This window comes from Lepidochelys kempii, chromosome 5 (assembly GCF_965140285.1).
Source record: "Lepidochelys kempii isolate rLepKem1 chromosome 5, rLepKem1.hap1, whole genome shotgun sequence".
In the NCBI taxonomy this organism is placed as follows: Eukaryota; Metazoa; Chordata; order Testudines; family Cheloniidae; genus Lepidochelys; species Lepidochelys kempii.
The window spans coordinates 78,082,262-78,105,197 of NC_136384.1; the positions used below are offsets into that span (position 1 = coordinate 78,082,262).

The 22,936-nt window shown below is 39.7% G+C and overlaps 1 protein-coding gene across 3 annotated transcripts in view; it reads left to right on the forward strand.

The window, feature by feature from the left end:
- The window catches only part of SNCAIP (synuclein alpha interacting protein), a 101,534-nt gene that overhangs the window by 43,842 nt on the left and 34,756 nt on the right, over positions 1–22,936 (forward strand). For all 3 annotated transcript variants that reach the window (XM_078852854.1, XM_073344812.2, XM_073344813.2), the window contains exons 3-4: positions 10,149–10,221; positions 21,692–22,557. In XM_078852854.1, the coding sequence (XP_078708980.1) occupies positions 10,149–10,221; positions 21,692–22,557 (939 nt within the window). The remainder of the gene's footprint in view (positions 1–10,148; positions 10,222–21,691; positions 22,558–22,936) is intronic.

The window sequence follows — 22,936 nt, forward strand, 5'->3', positions numbered from 1 at the left end:
GTAATGGGATTACAGAGAGGTAAAAGGACTGAGAAATATAGGGCCGAAGGATTGTGGGATAGCATTGGTGGAATCTCTGGATGTGAACTGGGGGACCCAGGCTTCAGCTATGTCCATGCTGCAAAATGACAGGATTTGGACCCAAGTCCCACTGGGACTTGGGCTCAGCCCACCCCACCCTACCCCACCGCTAGGCAGCTCATAGGACCTGGGTCCTGAGGGTTTGCTAACCCAAGTCAGAAGGTTTATACGGTAATTGGGATTGGGCTTATACCTACGTCTCAGCATGACAAAGACACAAGAGCATTTGTGTACGAGTGCTTATAATTCCTGAAGACACTTCCTTCTGAACAACCCTTTGCACCCGGAGTCTGAAGTGGCAGGCAGTAGTCACAGCAAGGCCCAGGTCGCACATTACACATTTATACCCATACATAGACAACATGCCAATCAGTACCTTGTACAGAGAAACAGAATCATTCATAACTGGAGAGCAGCTGGAAAGGATTCATAGCTACCCGTTCTTCAAAATCAGGAAGAGCTTTTGACCCAATGTAGAGAATTGCTCACGCAGAGATCAAAATAAATAATGGCTCTGTCTATAATGTTACCATAATGACAAAGATTTGCAAATATCCAAAACTTCATTACATCATTCATTTCTTGAGGGGCCATCAGTAGCCAATTATCTCCAGTGGCTAGGGTTGCTTAAAATGTACCTGCAGAAGTTTCTTCAGAGGATGTAGAACCGTGTACTTGATGCACTGACTCCTTCATTCAGACTGGGAAAACCTACATTTAACTCCCTGAGTGTTGGAAAAGAAGTTGATCATGGATTCTTCATTAACCTCTAATCAAGTCTGGTGGTCAGAGAGAATTCGACCAGGATATTTCATTCATTGATCTGGTCAAATTTATATTTCAGGTGTAATGGGAAAGCTCCTTAGGGGCAGGGTCTGCCTCTTTTGTGTAGTGCCAACCACAATGGGGCACTGACCTCTAGATGCTTGTGATACAAATATTATAATAATCCCAAAGTTTGGTGCTCTTAGCTATGCTAGAGTTTCTCTGGGAGATTTCTCCCTACAGCCAAGCCCCTTAGAAATGTGGGTAGCAGCCTTAGCAGCATTTTGCAGCCAGGCACATGGAATCCTCTATTTGACTGTGAGGTGCCATGTTTAATCACAATGACAAACTAGACAAGCCTGTGGCTGGCCTTTCTAGTTGTCATTACCTCTGAAAGGCAAGTTTTGGAATTAGTTCCTATATCTATACAAAAAACACAGTGCTGTTGCCATGTGCAAAAGTTTATTCTTGTAGCTTCAGAAACCGTTTCTGTTCAAGGTAAGTTCCTCTTTCCACAGTTCCTGGAAAATAGTCCTCCTATTATTTTGTTGTAATCCTTGAAAGGTTGTGGCATGTGTGGGCATTCCTACCGCTCCAAACACACATCTCAAGTATATGGTATATATACATCAATTGTACCCTATTCATCTCATTCCATCTGAAATGCAAAGGCCTTATTGCCTCAAAGTTGCTGCAGGCAAGATATAAAAATTCTGCACCAATTGGCATGCTAGGTATGTGGGGAAACTAAAGGGGGAAAGTGTATGGGCCTCATCTAAGGAGGGTTTATAAAATAAGCTTCTTTTCCTCTGAAGAGACATCCTTTGGTAGGAAGAAGCTACTGGGTTGGTTCCCACATAACTTGTTCTTTTATAAAGCTGTTGCTTTATAAAGGGGAGCTTCCATTCCTACTATTACTCGACTATAATTATTAAATTCTGCTTATCTTTCCCTCTTTCTGAGATTCACTGCTTGCTTCTTCCTATGAGTAATGAGTGAGGAGAGAAGCTTTGCAAATGAATGAGAAATTTCTTAGCTGATAATTTTCTTTCTGTTAGTAGCTTTTCTCCAAATTCAGCCCACCCCCGGAGCCTGATAAATGACCAGAATAGAAGTTGAAGCTTTTCTCTAAAAGGAGACTGTGGGCTTGTCTACACTAACAATTAGTCTGTGCAAGCTGTGGTCTGAATCTACCCTGCACTAGCCTACTGCAGTCTAATTGTCCATGTACACCTTGCTGGTGCACATTAACAGTTCATGAGCACACTTTGATCTAGACGACTTTGGACTGGAATTAGCTCAAAACACTCTAACGAATTGTTAACCCATGGCAGCAGGATCCACAGGGAAGTTACCCTGCACTAGCCTGTCACAGTCTAAGTTCATAGCCCAGTTTTCCACAGTGTAATTGTGTAGACAGGCCCTTAGATATTATATATTGTCTTAAGGTTAATTTAGTACATTTCATATGAGCTTTTCTTAATGCTAATAACTGGTTGCTGAAATTTTTCTACAGTTGTGGAATAACTCTTCTGGTGGCTTGAGCTGAAGGGCGGAGCTTAGTCCTGGAGTATCCAGCAACTCACTGGACTACTTCCAATTTCCATATGGGCGGGGGGAGGAGAATTAGTGCATAAGTAATGAATCTGAGAGATTTCAGAGTAGCAGCCGTGTTAGTCTGTATTCGCAAAAAGAAAAGGAGTACCTGTGGCACCTTAGAGACTAACCAATTTATTTGAGCATAAGCTTTCGTGAGCTACGGCTCACTTCATCTGATGTTGCATCCGATGAAGTGAGCCGTAGCTCACGAAAGCTTATGCTCAAATAAATTGGTTAGTCTCTAAGGTGCCACAGGTACTCCTTTTCTTTTTGCGAATCTGAGAGAAGCTGCTAAGGGGAAGAAAATGATCAGGTAAGAAATGTCTCAGTCCAGGTGTTCTTGAAATACTTGCAGCTGTAACTATTGTAAGCAAAAAAGCTGTTCATTTAAGGTGAACACTTGGCAGTTATTACAGGAACCACTAATGCAGTTGATTCCTCCCTCCCTAATCATATCTCTGCCACAAATGTTTCTCTTTTATGAATTAAAAGTTGTTTATATGCTGAATGTCTGGCGAATGAGGGCACTTTGACACAGGAATATTTCTGTTGTAAATGGAATTTATTAATTTGATTTGCAGGTCACCTTTATGATACGAAGTGCAGAGCCCAAGCTCTCTCGTCAGACATCATTATAAACTCTTGCAAAGGATTTTATTTTCTTTCTAGCATTTTGGAAGATGGTTCCTTTTAAAAAAGCTCCAGATGCTTTACTCACATACAGCTTCCTTTTAAAATGAGTTTTATTTTTACCTATTTTTTATGTTGACTTTTATTTAAAGGCAAGGGGGTGGGGGGAGATATTGAGACATTACAAGACGATGATCCAATCTTGAGAGGATAGTTTATTCTGGGGAACTGTCTTGTTAGGACTGTTCCATGTTAAATTATGTCCTGTAATCTCTTTCTAGGCCCAGTTTTACAAAAAACATAAAGCAGAATAGATGTATCCTCTTCTTGCCTCTCTCATTTTGCCTGATGTTACTGAATGGTGGATTTAACTACCAGTTTCACTGTTATACAGCTGAGATTGCCCATGCTATTAGGAAGTACTCTGACCTCCTGCTGAACGTCGGAGCTAATGGCATAGATTATAGAACAAGAAATATCCCCATCCCCGGGCAGGAGAATGAAGGATTTGATGTCAAAGGAAAGATTAACTTGAGAAGTACTGGCTTTCCTACTACTCTGCTCGTCTCTTGTGTGGTCAAATGCATGAATAAACAGGCTTTGCACAAGGAAAGCGTGCAGGGATGGGAACGGGGCAAAATTCTTCCTTTTGTCAGTCCACAAAACACTCCCTTTTGTCAGTCCACAAAACACTTATGCTACTGCCTCTCTAATCCCTAGTTACCTGTGAGCATGTGACCAGCAGTGGCTAATTTGTCTGGGTTGTTTAGGGCTCTTTGTCAAGCTCTCTTGGCTTTCTGAAACTTCAGATTTCACCTTCATGCTGTTGTGGAGAGAGCAGCTCCAGAGCACTTTTGTTAACCATTTTCAACTTTCCTGCTACACTTCCTCTTCAGATCCAAAGCAGATAAGTAGTGACTGGAAATTGTTACAATCCGATGGCTGTTCTGTGGCCTATGTGAAGTGCTATAGTGGTCTTAATCCATTTCTCAGTGTACATTTCTCTTCCAGCTGAGATCCTTGTGGGTCATCTTGGCCAACAGGTCCAGATCTGAACGGCCACAGAGACTATCTTTGGAATACTAGAGATGTTTTAAACGCAAAATAAATATTTTTTAAGTCTTACATATGTGTCTAATTAAATAAAAACTATAGCTTTCTCTCCCATAAGATGCTCATTTTTGAGACTTTTAGACTACCATAATTTAAGTGCCACAAATCACAGATTTATTTGGGTGTAGTTTATATATAAGTAGGGTAGTGTGACTCTTGTTTACATTATACAGAAATATCATTCTGTCCAAAATGACGTTAGGTCATCAACTAGCACATCTTCACTTATTACTCTCATGAAAGAGCAAGTGAAACAGGCAATAGAAGAGCAGGAAATGAATAAAAGTGGGAACACTATGAAACTTGTAAATTGCATTTAATCTCAGGTATACCTTTAAAAATCAGTATGCACAAGTTTAACCTTCCCCCTTTCCCAGTCACTCCTATGGGGACAGATAAAATTAGCCCTGTTAGTAAGTTGTATACTGTTCTAGTGGTCCCTTTATGGTTTCTTAGTACTTTAAAATACAGGCTGTTTACTACACTCTCATGTTATGCAGTTAAAATTATTATTATTACTTACTATTGCAATACAGCAGTAATACAAAATGCCCCGATGTGTTAGGTATTGTACAAGCACACAGGAAGACAGTCTGTTTCCCAGAGAGCTGTGTGTGGGTACAGGGGTCTGCCTGCATTGTGCCAGTGCTGGATTGGAGCTGGATTTGAAAGAATACGCTACATGTGAGTTTAAGTAACAGTAAGAGGTAATTAAATACAGTAATATTTTTTTTTATTTACACAGATTAGCTATTGCACTCCTTGATGAATTTGAAAGCCTTTTGTCTTTTATTAATAAGATTGGCTGTCCTCAATGGCTGCTCACCCCAGCCAGACATTGGTTGACTGACTTCTTGGCAGAGCTAATTATCAGCCTCTAATTTTTACACAGAGACACAACAGGCAAAAGGCTGTTAAAAGACTTACAAACTCTTTCAGATTCAAACAAAAGACATGTATCACTTATAAAGCCAATAGAAAAACAACTCCTGTCTGTTGTTAAAAGTGAAGAATAAAATACAGAGGGTATGTCTATATTGGATGGTGCAAACAATACACATGAGCATGAAGAATCAGAATAGGGCTGCAAATGTGTTAATCATAGCAAGTTGGCCCATAGTTTATGCTCTTGGGAAGTAAATTATTTCCTTATAGTCAAGCCACCAGTCTTGCTATTTTCTTTACAGTTATGGATGCTATTCTTTGTGTTTTGTTTTGTTTTAATGTTTAGATAAGTGAATTCTGTGTTCATTAAAGGAAGAGATTGGGAGCACTGACATAGCATAGACAAAGTTTTTTGTGTAAGCTTTTTGTTTTCATTTTTAATGTCAATAAATATTCATCTGTTATGCTTAGGCAGCCATTTGTATCAGACATGCAGTATAAACAAATGAATTAATAAAATATGTTGTAAGGCTGCTTTGCTAATTCATAATTTTGTTCCTGACCTGCAGCACCCACAGTGTGTCCTGGACACAGACTGTGAATTTGTGGAATTGTGGGTAAGAAGTCTGTAAGGCACACAAAAACCCTGAAGGGAATAGTTAAGATCTGATCACCTTCCTCATTTTCAGGTGCAACCCGAGCTAGGGTTTGTAACCTTGTCTCTGGAGGGGAAAAGTGAGGGTTTTTCATTTTACTATGGAAGCACTGTATATGGTGATGCGTTCTATGTATTGCTTTACTAGTTCTAGGTCACTGTTTAAGTAGCAACCCTTGAAAAGTGTCCTGAAAGAGGAATGTACTGCACAGTTTTAAACCATGAAGTAGTGAATTTAAAAATGTTTTAAAACTTACTTAAAATGTTTAAACTTATTCATAAAATGGTGCAACTGTAATCTTAACTCTGGTAGTTAAGTCTAATCTTTTTGAGAGAGTGTTTAATATCCAGACTTACAATACAATATAACAGTTAAAGAATTTAGTATCAGTCGAGAATTTTGAATGATAGGCCAAAATTTGGAACTAAAATTTAATTTTCTTTTGTTGATTTAATGTGAATGGAAGATGACTGAATTGCTGCATTTTCCAGAATAATATTTAAACAATAATGGTTTGTTCTAAGAAAAGTTCTACAATGTTAATAACAACTGAAAAAAAACTTAATTGTAATATGGACAAGAAGTTGTCTGTGTCATCTGGCGTAAAAACAGAGGAGTTAGGAGTTTAAGATCAAGACAAAGGCACTGGAGACCCAATCCAGTGCCCGTGAAATCTGAGAGAGTTTTGCCATTGACTTCAGTGGGAGCAGGGCAAGGTCCTTGATGCTTTCAGCGGTCACTACAGACCTGATCCTGTGAGGTTGTCAGTGTCCCCATTGAGGTGCTGAGTGTCTCTTGGGAAGTGCTGAGCACCTCAGTTCCAATGTAGTGGAAGTTAAAGGTGCTCCATATGACAAGTGAAAGATTAACAAAAACCCATTATTGTCACTATACATTTCCCTTAATTTTATTTTTTAAATTGTTTCTGTTATATCTCTGTCCCGCTACATTTAATTTTTCTTCCATTATTTTTCTTTCTCCTACTGTTGGGCTGGTTGTGAATTTTAAGCTTGAATGAAACTGCCTAGAATGTCCCTGCTAGATATTCTGAAGGTTTGCCTGTTTGTGGGTGTGTATATTTAAAATTCATTTAATACAAACTTTAAAATAATGTTAAGTGCAAAGATTTTAGAATTTCTGTTCCTTAAGATTTTGTAGTCCATTATTGCTGGAATGGACTAGTTATTTAACAAGCCATGATCATTTTCACTAGTGTGACACTACAGATTTACAGCTTCTACCAGCAGAAAAACTGGATTTATCTGGATTCCCACTAAATTCTTAGAAATCTCTCGCCTGCTGTTACTAATCTCGTACTAATAGTACCATTTTTTCCACCATAGAGGTATAAAGATTGCAGATTAAAGACCCTGATCATGAAGTTTGCTGAATGTCATCTTTTTCAGTGGGGATTGAGGGCACTCAGCACCTTTTAAAATCTGGGTCATCTCTGGGTAACATGGTTGAAATAAAAAATACTACTACTAAGCAATCTAGTCTTGTAACATGCTTTTGTTTTGCAACTGGACTTTAGTGTAAACCACAAGATAACTCCTCTTCTGAGTTAGTGAAGACCAGGATAGAGAGTGTCTGCCGTTTAAAGAAGGAGAATCCTCTCTTCCTCACTCTGCTGCTCACTCACTCTGTGCGCTGGGGCATATGACTTAACTGCTTCTTGCCTTGGTTTCTCTTTCTTTAGCTAGGTTTAATAATATGTATTTCACAGAGGAGCTGTGAGGCTTAATTAATGTGTGTAAAGCATTTTAAGATCCTTGAATGAAAAGTAAAAAATAACTTCCCTGAATTATGTGTAGCAAACATGGCATTCTGGATAAAGAATGGGAGCCCCACAGCTATCAGCATCGCAGTTCGATCCATTGAGTTACTTGGAAATTCTGGCTGGAAGAAAGGTTAACAACTGTTGGTGGACCAGGACTGGAGCTAGAAAGCTAGAGAAGGAAGTAGAGGGAAGAGCTGGGAAAGGTCTGCTACAGGAAGCAAGTACTATTACCTCCTAGCAGCTCTGTAGTTTCTCAGCTGAAAGCCACATCTCTGTATTGACCACAAATGCAGATAGCAGAAATGTAAAAATGCAAAAATATTTCTGAGAACAGAGGTGGGTGGGAGGAAATCTGTTAATGAAATCAAGCATATATCGTTAAACATCATCATCAGATTTATAACACAGTTAATTGACTTTTTTGTGGTTAACTGAATATATTTTAATACAACGTAGGACCAACAAGAAAGTTTGTACTTCCAGGAGTGGAGAAAAAAGACAGAGACGGAATGGGTCTTCACTTTTGAGGGTGCCTGACAAACACATTACCGTAGAGTACAAAAGACCTAATTCTAACTGAATTACAGACTGTGTAATAGTTTAACCTGCACCAGCTGGTGTTATAGAGCTACCATATTTCTTGGTAGCTTCTTTTAAGAATCTTACTATGCCAGTTCAACATTATCTTTTTTTATCTGTGTGGTAAAATACCAAAATGTACAGATCGATAGTTGACTTTTTATTCAATAGCAGCAACAGAAAATACATGCAGTTTGTATTTGATGGTATCCTTCTCCATCCACCCTTCACATATCACTTATTATCTTAGAGTATAACTACACTGGAATTAAAAACGCGTGGCTGGCCCATGCCAGCTGACTCGGGTTCTGGCTAAAAGGCTGTTTAATTATGGTGTAGACGCTCGGGCTGGAGCCCAGGCTCTAGGACCCTATGAGGTGGGAGGGTCCCAGAGCTTAGGCTGCAGTCTCAACCCGAACATCCACACCACAGTTAAATAGCCCTTAATCCGGGCCCCTTAGTCCGAGTCAGCTGGCATAGGCCAGCCACAGGTGTCTAATTGCAGTGTAGACATAACCTTAGATTGTGAGCTGGGACAAAATCTTTGTATGTGTTTGTACTGCCCCCTAGTATAATGGAACTTCTTTCTGGGTAGCTTTGCAATATAAAAATTAATTAATAAATTAAAGTTCTGATGCTGAGAATAATTAGCATCCGCAGTTCCCATTTGACATAGTTGCAGGTGCCCAATATCTCTCAGGATTAGTAGGCCTAAAGGAGAAAAGTAAAGTATGGAAGGGGGCTGTGTTTGGGTGGGGGGGGGGCGGGGGGTGGTGTGTGTTTGAAGTAGCCACAATCCATGGAGTGGCTGTTTTACTTGAGTTCACTTGAATCAAACGAGTAAGTTATTTCTGTAATTGGTCACCTGAGATTTACTTTTTGTATCATTCAGAGGCATATTGTCACTTGAACTTCAATTTGCTTCAGACATGCAATTGGCAAACTGTCAACAAAAAAACAAAACTGGTATGACAGTTCCTTTTCTGTGTCGAAAGCTGCCATGTTTTTGTATGTCGTTGTTCTGCTTCATCTGTCAATAGCAGACTAGCTAAAAATATGTCTTCCTTTAAGAACATAGGGTTTTTATACATTCCTCAAAATTTTGTGCTATATTAATCCTAAATATTTATTTTTTACTTTACCTTTTAACTGTTTTTAATAGCTTTTAAATGTGCAAAAGCCACTGATTTTTTTTTTCCAAAGGCATAATGATTTTCAGATATGTGTTGGTTTGAAAGGAAACTCTTGTGACACTCTAGCATTAGATTAAGGGTTTCTTGATATTGAGTAACCAGATTTCTGTTTGTGGGAAATTGTATTTTTATGATGTTGGATCATATGGCAGATTGAAGGCATTCCACAAGATTATAAGGAAATGATTGCCGCTTAGTCGGATAAATATGTTGTCCTACCCCACCCCCCTGCTCTTTTTAAAGTTGGATCCAAAGAATAACTTGTTGATCAACATCAGGTGTATCCCCTCACATCAAATATTTGTTTTAATGAAAGCTGTTCTTGGATGAGTAGACTTATGTTCTTGTTTTCCTGTGCATTGTGGGGAGGTGTCTGTATCTGAGATCAGATCTCTAACACACTAGCATATTTTTTCATAGAGCATTGTATAAATCTGAATTTTATCTGCTATAAAGCAAATTATGTTAGAGAGGTATGCTGGAACTTGCAAAATCAAACACCATAATGTATAGCACAGGTGATCAAAGTAGTCCCTGGGTTTCTAAAGCCCCTGTCAATTTTAATATGGTGGTGCCACCTGTGGAAATTATTAATATATGTGATATGTCATCATGACCCAAGCAGTTATGCTCCACAGGGATGACAAGTCGCAGCAAGAAATACTGATATCTGATGGAGCGCTGGATGCTGGGATGCAGTTGCCTTCATAGGCAGCTGCTCCATTTCGTGCAGATTAGGGGTAGCCTCAGGACTCAGCTACATAGGACACTTGAAATGTCCCTACTACTACTGTGTTTTTCTTTTGTATAATTTTGGGAATGAACCAATTTGTACTTTATATGCATTTTTCCCTCTCTCTATTTCAGTACTCGGTAACTTCTCTCAAGACTATCCCAGAATTATGTAGAAGGTGTGATACACAAAATGAAGACATATCAGGTATGCTGCCCACTTTTGTTCTCCCATCCTCTTTTAGGCTGCTTCTTAAATTGCAGAACTTGACAGCCTTTGCTTCTTGGCAGTGTTCTGCTGTTTTTGTTTTATTTTTGTACTGCGTTCTGGAAACATGGATTTTTTTTTTCCAACAGATGTTAGGTCATTAGCACAAAAAAAAAAATTCCATAAAAGGATTTGGCTGTATAAACGTAAGGCTTCATCTGAGCAACTCCAAACCACAATATATGCAACAATTTACTTGAAAACCCAAGAAACCATTGGTGACAAGACATAATGATGTAGGCGCCAATGAAAGAATGTTGGATACATTTACTACCCCTATGACGTGACCAGTTTGAGGGATGATATTTTGCCAGGGTCTGAAATCCTATCAGAGATGCTACAAGATAGAGTAGAGTACAGTAGAATCTAGGACATACTGTAACAGTTAAGATTAAAGCAAAGTTTTTGAGTTTAATAGTGTAAACTAAATGAAGAATCATGGCATCTAGATGAGAACCAGCTGGAGACCTTTCCCCCCCACTGACAAAAAGTTCATGCAGTGTTGTTTTTCACTTTCTAAATCAGATTAAGCCTCTTTTGTTTTTCTTTTTGTGATGAACAAAAATGAATTGATGAGAGTAATACTTTAGTGTGGAGCTATGAAAAGTTTATCTTTCATCTGATGCTTTAATTGTGCTTTCATTAATATTGTTGAATCTAAAACATTTACAGCAGAAACCTGAGACCTGAAATTCATGGGAAGATGGACCATGCCAGACTTTGGCAACCCTTATTTCTGTATTTCCTTTCACATAGTTGTAAATTACCAAGGTTTGTAGATAAATTGAAGCTTTCTAATAGCTGCTTCTCCTGCCAGAATCATTAAGGGCTAGATTGTCACAATCCTTATGGCAGCTGGACTTGAAAATAAAGAGAAGTAAAGCCTCAATTACTTCTCTGTTCAGACTGCGACTGGCTGCAGAGGGTAGGGCAGGGTCTACACAGACAATACTTTTCTGCTGCAAACAAGTGGGTGGGGAAGGGGTGGGAAATGGGATGTAAACTATAATGATCTTGAGGGTCATTAAACAACAAACCAGTGAATGAGAGAGGAATAAAACAAACTACAGAACTTCTGTGATGAATTGCTGTACACAGCTACGCTGTGTTCTCAATCCCAGCTTCCACGACACCTTTCTAAACTACTATATTTATAATACTGTCCCATATGAGGGAGCGTCTTTAAATTATAATCTTCCACATACAGATCTCTACATAAACTGTTCCACAAAAAGGGGATAAAGCAAGAGGGAGCAGGGTAGGAATTGCCACTAAAAGTCACAATTCATTCTCTAGTCTCCCAGCCAGAATGGTCTGCTCAGCTCTCTTTGAAGAAATAATATTTCTTTTTATTTGCAGAGAGAGAGCCTTGCAAACGTAAATGTATATAAACCAATAACAAGTTTGGAATATTTGTTACGTCTGATTCTTCTTAGAGATCCTGGGATAGCCACAGCCTGTTGTGCAGCTGAATTTTTAACTAAGTTCCATCTGTAAAGTCCCTTTTGCTGTCAGTTGTCTTCCAGTGATGCCCGCTGAGTTACTACTTTACACACCAATTGCCTTGAATAGGGTTGGATAGATGCAACTACAGGCATTTCTGGAAGACAGACGGTAGCACCACGGGACCCCTACCAATGGAAATTAACTAAGAGTTCTGTTGGAAGATGCTTGATCCAGAAAAGAATGCAATTTACTTTCTCAGAGCTGGTAACCATTTCAGTCCTAATGGTTCTGTAGGACTGAAGGTAGCATGACCGTATTTTTTTCATTAAACGTATAATGGAATATATGCAGGGAGTAGAACTGTTGAGTGAGAAGATACCATTCCATATCCTTGATGGGCATAAATAGGTATAACTCCATTGAAGTATCAGTAGAGCTACATCAGCTGAGGTCATTTTTACATAGTTGCCTTTTAGAGAGAAACCTTAATTTTTCTTCCTTAGTTTCCCTATTAGGAAATAGAGATAATAATTACCTGTCTTCAAAAAGAGTTTGGATAAATAATTAATCAGTGACTGTATAGCGCTAAGTAAGTGCCAAACTTTAGGATACATATACACACCACCGTCATATGGGGGCATACTAGCCCTCAGAGTCCTGGCTTAAGTGGACAATTATTGCAAAACTTTAAAAAACATTAGCAGTTATGTATGGACCCCAGAACAAGTATTTGGGTTCATCCTCTCTTGCAGCAGGAGACTACAAGTCCCATCTCTTCTCCTTCACACACAGGTTCACCATTCAAACAATGGGGTTTTCCTGTTACTGCAGCTTAGGAGGCAAACCCAGCCCTGTTATGTATGGGGAAAATGGCTTGGCTTGACTTCAGTCACTGGGAAAAACCCAGGTTTTATTCTGTTCTACTGGTGGTCTCCTGTCCTTCTGACTTCCTGATCTGCTGATTATAGCAAAGCTATTAAACTCTCCAAGGGTTATTTATTATGTATTTCCATATAAAGAGAAAATATATCCAGCCCCTACTGGATACATTAAGAAGATGTTAAAAACTGTAAATGAAGACAACCTGATATGTCTGCACTCCATTGACAATTTAAATTATAATTACATACAAAACAACTGTGCAGTATTAGAAGTGTTGGGGCTCCCCGAGACCTCTTCCACTCACTTCCCCCAGAACTCGGTTCAACTCCCATCTCATCACTCAGGTTCCTTTCTTTGGTAAACAGTAAAGCTACACTTAGTTGATTAATCTCAAACGCAGGAGGTGGAAGCGCACAGGATATGTCACAGATCCAGATTACACAGAAAACTTGTTCCTTTACATTTACTCACACATCACATTAATATACATTCTATCGCATGCTTCATGATTGGCTTGGTTACTTTTTAGGAACCAGTCCCGGTACAGCAAGCTCTCTCAATGTGCTGTTCATGCATAATCTGACCTCTACCTTATTTTACATTTAGGCTTGTTTACTAATAGCAGAATATTTCTCCTGATCTGAGCTAGCCATCCTAATTCCAGCATACTGCCTGTGATAAGAACTTAACTTTCCATTCATCTTCCCAATCGTGCCCAATAAGAAATGAGGCAAGTTACTTATGTCAAGCCAGGCATAAATTTATCCCAGAGCTGTTTTCTGAATGAACTGAAAGCTAAACATATCCGAATAATAGGGCTAGCAAAATAATAACCACTGTGCACTCGAGACTTTTCCTCTGCCTCAGTAGTGGTGCTTTGGATTAGGTGTACTGCAGAAAAAATAAATTACCACTTTTTTTTCCTCCAGCTGTGGGTTTGAATCAGTTTTTTGGTGTTTTTTTCTTTTCTATTTTAGTTCAGCAAGTTCAAGCAAGGGGTCAAGAATCCAGAAAAATATAGATAGATTTTTATTTTATATTAAAAAATTGAAGATATGTGTACAGCAATGTCACTGCAGGATAATTTGAACTGAATTGTGTCACCAGAACTTCTTGATGAGACTAAAATCCTTTATTACATCATTGCTAATCTGTTGTTCATGGTGTAAGAACGGGGTTTACTCAATACCATTTTCTTCACCCATTTCATCTAAATGTTTGAATAATGTGGTGGTAACATGAGAAAGCGTTTGGTTATATTGATTTTAAATTGCTCTAAATACCTTTAATGCTAGGAAAACATAGCATGCTGATTGGTAAATAATGTTTTCTCATGGATTCCTTCCAAACTTTTCAACAGATTTTTTTTGTCCTTATTGCCTGACTGTTGCTCCTTCAGGGCCCATGGTTATCTGGATTTCACTTCTTATTTTCAAAAATCCACTAATGCATCTTTTTTCCCCCCTCATTGTCCATTCTTTTGGTCAACGAGGGGCCAACGGGTCTGAGAGAAGAATCCCCTCCAGCTGGATTTTCCCCATGGTGTAAAAGGGTTGGGTCTATCACCTCCATGGCATCTTCTTGCTCTATTGTCTCCTGAAGGTCAAGGATCTGTGCCTAAGGGGAAATGCATTCCTCAGTCTCTCACTTTCTCCCACATCCTGCACAAATTAACAGAGTTAATGCAAAGTGAGGGCATTTTATCTTTTCTGTGGCTCTCTCACCATCAGGGAGTTACTGTTTAATGGGCACATTGCTGGGACTGTGGAGTCTAAGAGAAACCTAGGAGTTCAGTAAAGCTGCAGGGAGCCCCACAGTTAGTCAGGTGTTCCAGATCCCTGGGTTTCCACTGGATTTAAGAGGGAAAGCACGTTCCTTTCTGTGGGGAAAGGGTATGAGGTAAGTTCTGGCCCATCCAGTTCTCCTTCATGACACAAAATGATTCAGGGAGAATTTGGAGGTATGTCTATCCTGCAGCTGAAAGTGAGCATCCAGCATGAGTAGACAGACTTGCGCTAGCGGGGCTCAAGCTAGATCACTAAAAATAGTGGTGTGGACATTGTGGCTTGGGCGGAAAACCCCCTAGGCTTGACCTTGCCAGAGCTCCAACATCCACAATACGATTTTTAGTGTGCTAGCTCAGCTCAAGCTAGTGCAAGTCTGTCAACCCAAAGTGGGAGGTTTACTCCTAGCTGCAATACAGGCATATCCTATGAGGGTTTTCTGTCCCATCCTGCCTCATGGAAGGGCTGTTCATAGTCAGGGTAATTAGATCCAAGGACCTTTATGGTCCTATCTATGTTGAGGCCAACCAGAGTTAAAGGAATCAGTTTAAACATAATTTCAGCTAGTTCAGTTTCTGATATGGTGTTGTTTGTCCATAGGTCACTTGATTTCCAGAGTTTTTTCTAAGCAAGAATGATTTACTTGAGCAGAAATCGGCTCCTCTTGCCTTCATTGTTCAGTATGAAATTGGTTGCTTTCTTTCTCATAGTAAGTGAACATTGGGGAGACAGGTAGATTTGATAAGGCCTTTGGAGCTAATAGTTCAAGACATCTGTGCCCAACCAGCTTCACTGAGCTAGTTTATTGTACTAAGGTGTATGCTGTTAGCTGAGATGACTTTGTGATGATGTTAAATAGGTGTCTAGAACAAGAACAGCATCCTACTGGAGATCTTTATTCACTTACTAATGTAAACCAACTGACCTCTTATCCCCAGCAGTGAAAGGTTAGCTCAGTAACCTTCTATGCTACTGTATCCACTGAACTAAATTAAGCATGGTTCACAAGAATATCCAGGGGGTATTGACCCTTTGCTTCCAATTATTAGTCAACAAATATATTCAGCCATATGTTACATAATAGACAACTGAAGAACAAGTGAGGGCTGGGGACTCAAACTCACAATTTATACTGGCTACTGACCATGTCCAAAAAGGTCAGCAGCAAACAATTCATGGAGCACATTTTGACAGGACATTTTTTCAGTCCAAAAATTTAGACCAGTTCTCATAACTAAAGCACCATAAGCATTTATAAGGCCATATTGTCCTTTACAATAAGGCTCCTTTACCCCATTGTGGCAATGTAAAGGAGCCTTAAAAAAAATTTTACACCTGTTTTATACTCCTGGGGGAATTAACTAAAAACAATGGGAACTATTAACTAAGCAGGCAGGCTGCTATATTCTCCTCTGCCTGAGGAAACAGAGCCTGCCCCACACCTACCTCTTCAGAAATACCCCAAAGCCCTGCCTCTCCATGCTGAGAGCACTGTAATAGCGAGAGAGAGAGTCTCTCTCTCTCTCTCTCTCTCAAACATACACATGACTACTCAGTCTCCCTCCCCCAGGTGGTGATTTACGTCTCTACTGGCTGCTCTGGGTGCCCAAATTGACCTGTCTGCACTGCCAGGGAGTGGGTGCATGACCGCTCTGGCGGCTTCCCTTGGTTTTCCCATCAGAAGTCATTTTTCTGTGGGCAAGCAAAGAAATCTGCAGGGGCCATGAATTCTGTGCATGCGCAGTGACACAGAATTCCCCCAGCAGTACGCTCTGCACAATTTATGTGTCACGCTATTTGGTAGTTTACCAATATGTGACTTATATTAAGGTACAATTGTGATTTGGTGGCAGTTGTATTTGTAAGTTCTGGGTATTTATAATTCCTCCTAAGTGTGTCCCAACTAAATATGTTTGAAATTACTGGAATAAATGAAAGATTGGATAATGTCAGGCCCTGAAAAAAAGGGAAGATACAAGATTCCGTTCAGATAAACAATAATTAGAATAATGGGTATATAGTAATGCAATTATACTTGTGATACTTCTTCAGCCTAAAATCTGTTGTTTTTAACTAATTTCCTCCCCTTCATTATTTTGTATCTGTACTAACCTTGTGATTTCCTCCCAGACATCTGAGTGTGGATTTTCCCTTACCTCACCTGGTCACATCCTAAAATCAGTCCAGACAAGGTTTGGAAGATCCCAATTCATTTATCATCTCCCTCCCTCTCTCCTCTATATCCTATCCATTATAGTTGACAGCATTTGCAATGCTCTTCCTCTAGCCAAGCTAGGACAAATGAATCCTTCATTGAGGCTATTGCTCTATGGATCATTTGGAAAGAGATGTAGAGTGAGCTAATAGTAATGCCTGTTTCTGTCATATCCTAACCCCAGACCTTACTTTGTCCTAATGGATAAGTGGAACTGAAATCCAGGAAGTTGAGAACACCCACTCTCACACACACAGGGTCATTCACAAATCAAGTTTCTCATGCCAGAGCACTTGTGTCAAAGCACAAGTTGTGCTCTTTGAAGCTGCTAGTATATTAAAACTGTAAAACAGCACCACCTTCAGTTAAAATTGTTAATATATTTCACTGATGTTATTAATTAAAATAGAAATACATTCAGAACTGGTTCTTATTATCCCATTGTTATATATAGCATCCCTTTGTCTCTTAAAGCCCCATCTTTGCTAACACTGGTGGAGATGAATCAGTGTGAACAACTGTGAGGAATTTTCTAAAATATTCCTTCGTGTAGACTACGCCTCAGTGTCTGTATACGAAGTCCAAGACCGCTGGACGTGGAATAAAAGAAAGTCTTAATTCATTCAAGGGGCTCTGACGAAGTAAAGTAATGAACCACAAGAGGAAAGATAAGGCAGAGATGTCAACAGAATTCCCAATGTAAAATCATCCATCTGTTTAACCACTGGAAAGACAGGAGTATACAGTATATAAATGGTAACTTTAAAACATAAAGGGCTAGATTTTTTTTAAAATGTTGTGCAGGTTTCTAGTCAGGTACCACAAGGATCAGTGCTAGGCCAAGTCTTCATTACTGATCATGGAAAGGGAGTAAACACCACAATAAGGGAATTTTCAGATGATAGGAAATTGAAAGCTGTTACCAAGTTCTGCAGGGGCAGAGAAGAGGTGCTTCATTAAGACAAGGTATTCTGAATTCATTCATCTGACGTTAGAAATGAGAGCCAACTAAAACCAAGCCTAACATAGGTATGCTCATTTACAAACCATGAAAGCCTAAAAGGTTGATTAATGGAGACCATCGATACCTTGTCGGCAACAGTGATGAATATTCCAGATATGCCATCCTACGAGACTTCAGCTTCCATGCTGACAACACCTCAGAATCAAAAGCCCCAAAACACATTTCCTCACTTACCTCCCTAGCACTTTCACATGTCACCTCCAGTCTAACCCATAAAGCTAAATGTCATTATAGACTACATCATGACCCAGCTACTATCTTGGAAGGACAGTCATCTCATTAAGGAAATTATCATAGCTCTCCCAATTCTCAGGAAACAAGAAAAACCCAAGACCTTGATATGACTATGAAGACTCATGGAGCCCATCAAATTCCGAAACATGCTTAAGGACAGCAGCATATCATCATCATCATGCTCTAGTCTTGACCATTGGCCCAGTGGTCTCCAAGCAGTACCCTCCTGCCGATCACTACACAGACCTCCTTGGTTCTCAGACACACTGTATCAGATAAAAAGAGAGGGGTGGAAACTTGAAAGCCAATGTTGGAAAACAAAGGCTGAACCAGACAAGTCAAAACAGAAAGAATCTCTCAAAGCCTATGCTAAAGCAGTATTATAGGTCAGGAAACCTGCCTTTCAGCCTCTGAAGTTGCTAAGGAGGCATTCAAGGTGGTAAACCTGTTCATTAACCCTTACTCCCTGGTGTCCACAGCAGAACCAAGTACCAAGTGTTACAAGGAACTATCATCCCACTTTAGTGAAGTAATCACATGTTCAGAAAGGCTTCTGAGGCGCCATGGAACTTCTCCCCCTATACTGGCCAACGAACAGCCCTTCTGCATTCCCAGATTTCAGTCCTTTCATGCCTCTAGAAGTACTGGACACCTGGGAAAGTCTCCACCCAAACCCTCTGAACCATGACTCTCCAGGTTGGTGAAAGAGCGTCATGAACAGCAGATGCCGCTCATCACCAAAATAGCCAATAACTCATTCAGAGAAGGAATCTTCCCTTTCTCCTTCAAACATGCAGTTGTCCAACCAGAAACCCACCCTGACATCAAACCTAGCCAACTATCACCCAGTATCAAACCTTCTGTTCCTGAGCAAGTTCATAGAGAAGTTTGCACACTCCTTCAAACCTTCAAACATGCAGTTCCTTCAAACATGCAGTTGTCCAACCAGAAACCCACCCTGACATCAAACCTAGCCAACTATCACCCAGTATCAAACCTTCTGTTCCTGAGCAAGTTCATAGAGAAGTTTGCACACTGGAAAGATGGTCTAGTGGTTAGGGCACTAGCATGAGCTTCAGGAAACCTGGGTTCTTCAGTTTCTATGAAATAGGGAAGAATTATCTCCTTGTTATAGTTGGGAAATGGAGACATTGTATAAGTGATGTACCAATGGTTACGTAAGTGTGGAGCAGATTTTGGAATTGAATAAAATCTCCTGGGTTCCATTTCAGTGCCTGTGTCATGGTTTCTAGAGTAGTCAAGCAGTTAGCCTTTATTTGACCCTGATTGACAATGGCTTCTGCATGACCTCATGAGTGTGGAGGGGTGAGCAAGATCCTTCTCCCACTGGAGCAGCTGTGTAAAGCTACTCACAATAGCAATCCTTGAGCCCTCAGCTCTCTGGAAATCAAACCCCCTGCTGACTTCTGATCTCTCAGGGAAGAAGTCCATGACAAGGGGGCGGGGAGGAGGCAAGGTCATGGCCCTGCTCCTTTCTGCACAGGTCTGTGGAGTGGGGCCGGTGCTCATGGGGGATCAGCACTCTGTCAGTGTAATGGCTGGTGCAAAATATGCAATCCCCATCCACAGGAAGCAGCATCAGAATAGATTGTGCCTGCCTGTCTGATCAGCCTCACTTCCTATCGGGGTCTGTGGGTTTACGCTACAACCTTCTAGTCCTGTATTATGTGCAATATCAATCCATCTTTCTGCTTAAATAAGTAGATCTATTCATGAGTTACAGGAAACTTAGATAATTGTGTTGTATTTAAATCTGCTTTTCTGTCGGCAATACTTATAAAGAAATGTCCGATTTATGTAGTGGACAAAATAGAAGGAAAAATGAGTAATGAGCAAAAGGTGGTTTACTGTGGATGTAATGCAGGAAACAAGAATTAAATGAACATGTGGTGAATCAAGAAAGCTTTGTAGAAAACAGCTTTTGCTTTCTCTTAACATCAGATTTAATATTTTTATCTGTCACTGTTATGTGTGGATTTTAATTTTTAAGATTAAAAAGTGGCAAAGAGGTAGCTTGTTTCAGCCTAGGAACAGAATAATGGATCTAAGCATAAGGAAAGTGATGACAAACAAAATGTTGATGCCGTTTTCTCTGTCTAGACCCTTCTGTTGACAGAAGTGTTTTCATAAGACTCAGGCAGAATTCATTTCCATTCAGGGTCCTTAATGGTTCCTGTCAGAACAAAACAGCTGGAAAACATATGGTATTCATTTCCCTGTATCACTTGGAAAAAATTTCACATGTAAATAAAACCAACATAAAAGTGTAACCCTTTGAACCTAGAATCTTATACAATACATAAATAAATCAGTATAATGCGTTCTTCTTTTGGCCCACTAAATTACTTGTCTTGTTGTTGTTGTTGTTTTCTTTGATATATATTCACAAGAGCCTCCAAAAAAATCAAGGTGATAGTCGGACAACTCCATTTACTAAGCACTACTATCCTTTTGATTCATATCTTCTATAATGTATTGAAAACTGTATATTGCTGCTTCTTAAGAAAGGTATTTGTTACAGATTATGTATGTGATCACAAATTAGACCTCACTGATGCACTACAGCTAGTAATAAATCTACCATGTTTAAAATGTGCCTCTTTAGAATGTGCTCATTCTTTATAAACATTATAGGTCACCTGAAAAGAAAACATCTAAGTTGATTTTAGTGAAAGAATTTGTTGAGTTTCCCACCTCCCCACTAAAAATATAAATATAAAGCTTAGTATTGGGGTTCCACTGATTCTGGGCACTGTGGTTATGATGAATTGGGACTGTACTTTTTGTAGTTATGGAAGGGTGGAGGATTTTCCTACTGACTAGAACTGGTTGAAAAATCGAGGCATTCTGCATAAAATTTTCAACCAAAATGAAAAGAAAACCAGTAGTTTGAAACTTTCCATGAAAAATACAGAACTGAAATGTTTCCACCAAAAAAGCCAGATATTCTGATTGCGAAATCCTGACGTAATGCCTCATGGGAGTTGAGGTTCAGGTGCCTCATGCTCCCCCTCTCCCATACAAGCTCCCTGGGTCAGAGTACGTTTCCTATGAAGCATCACAATTTTCCCTGGGGGTGAGGGGACGTGGTGCACCACAGGAGTCCCATGCCTGCAATATATAATGGGGCATAAAGTCAAGCTGGGGAGCCTGACCCATAGAGGAGAATGGGGACATAAGGCAAGGAATTACAGCTCCTTTGAGGCACCATAGTGGCACATCCAAATAGATATCTCATTTTCAACCAGAGTCCAAGAACTTTCCAGTTCTTTGATGAAGAATAAAATTTTTCTGCAGAAAGCAGACAGTTTTTGTGAAAAACTTTTAGTCAAAAATCCAAATTTCCAGTGAAAGTCAATTGTGATGGGAAATTTCCAAACAGCCCTATTGCTAAACGCGCAGAAGAATATCCCACTCTTCCAATGAAGCTCAATGAGATAAAAATGGCAGAGCATAGGTTACCATGGTTTTATGACAGGATTAATATGGATGCCAATAGACCTTTACCAATTGATGTTACCTGCATCATGTACTTGGGGTTTACATTTTTCTCATTAAATTTGGTTCAGTTCTTTTTGTTTAAGGTGTATGTCAAATTTGAAAAGAGTTTCTTTCCAGACTGTTTAATTTTGGTATTACTGTAGCAGAAATATGGTTAACTGCAAATCTGCTTAGGTGTGAATGTAACATGTTTTCTAGTAAATTTCTGTTCCTTGTGCTTTAATCTTCAAAGTATACAACTGGATAAACATACACACCTGATACTGATGTTCTGTTCTTACTCAAATTACTTTTTTTCTGTAGTTTCAAGCACTGGCTGGAGCTGTGGTGTTTCAACTCTTATTGGAAATGCACAAAAACCAACAGGAATTGCAGACATGTACAGTAAGTTCAGACCAGTGAAGAGGGTTTCCCCACTAAAGCACCAGCCGGAGAGCTCCGAGAACAATGAAAGTGATGACCAAAAGAACCAGAAGGTGGAATACCAGAAAGGTAGCGATTCTCACCCTACATCTCAGAATGATGATCAGTGTTCAGGAGATGGAGAGGGCCTTAAAAGTAAAAGCATTGAGTCTGGTGTTTTGCTTGGGGAGCTGGAGCATTATGACCTGGACATGGATGAAATTTTGGATGTGCCTTACATTAAATCAAGCCAGCAACTTGCTTCTTTTACCAAGGTGGCCCCAGAGAAAAGGATTTTGGGTGTATGTTCAACAGAGAATGGTCTGAGTGGCAAGACCTGCTCTGCAGGAAACAGTGAGAACTTGCCAGCCAGCACAACACAGTTTTGTGTTCTGTCCCCTGTGAAAAGCTCTCAGATGAGAAATGCGCAGTCCATTGTCCTTAATCAGCACAAGCATTTAGCTGAAGAATTAGAGCTTTCCCAGCCTCTAGTTAAATGTAGCTCAGTCCATGAAACTGAAGCCCAGAGCAAGGGCTTCCTCAACGGGACATTTACTGATCCCCAAGCTCATAAAACTGAGAAGACAATGCCAAACTGCCAGCTGAGGACTTTTCATCTGCAGACAGCCGTGACAGAAAACAAACTTGATGAACTGAACAGTAATATGAACTGGAGCAGCTCAGGAGGCCCAGAGGAAAGGGGTGAAGACATGAAAAAAAATAAAAGCATCTTAAACATTGTGAAAGAAGGGCAGATATCATTACTGGTAAGTGTCATCCTTTTCATAAGGCATTTCTAATAAAACACATCTGTAAGACAATACGATAAGTCGACAGTTGATTAGGTGCATATCATACGTTGCAACTCCATTTGATCCCCGTTAATCAGAAACTGCGTGCATGGGTTTCCAAATGAAACGTGGAGTTTATGTACAAATATGATATTTAATCTTAGGTAGTCATGATGGACAATATTAGTAATTTAGATAATGAACTGAAATAATATAAAATGCAGATGCTTTTCATCTTAAAATCTACTTGTTTACTAAATTAAAATGTATTTCTTTACGAAGTTTTGCCTTGCAGAATGTTTGCAGTTCACTTTGTTCAGTTATTTGTGGATTACGTCACTTTCTACTCAGATGC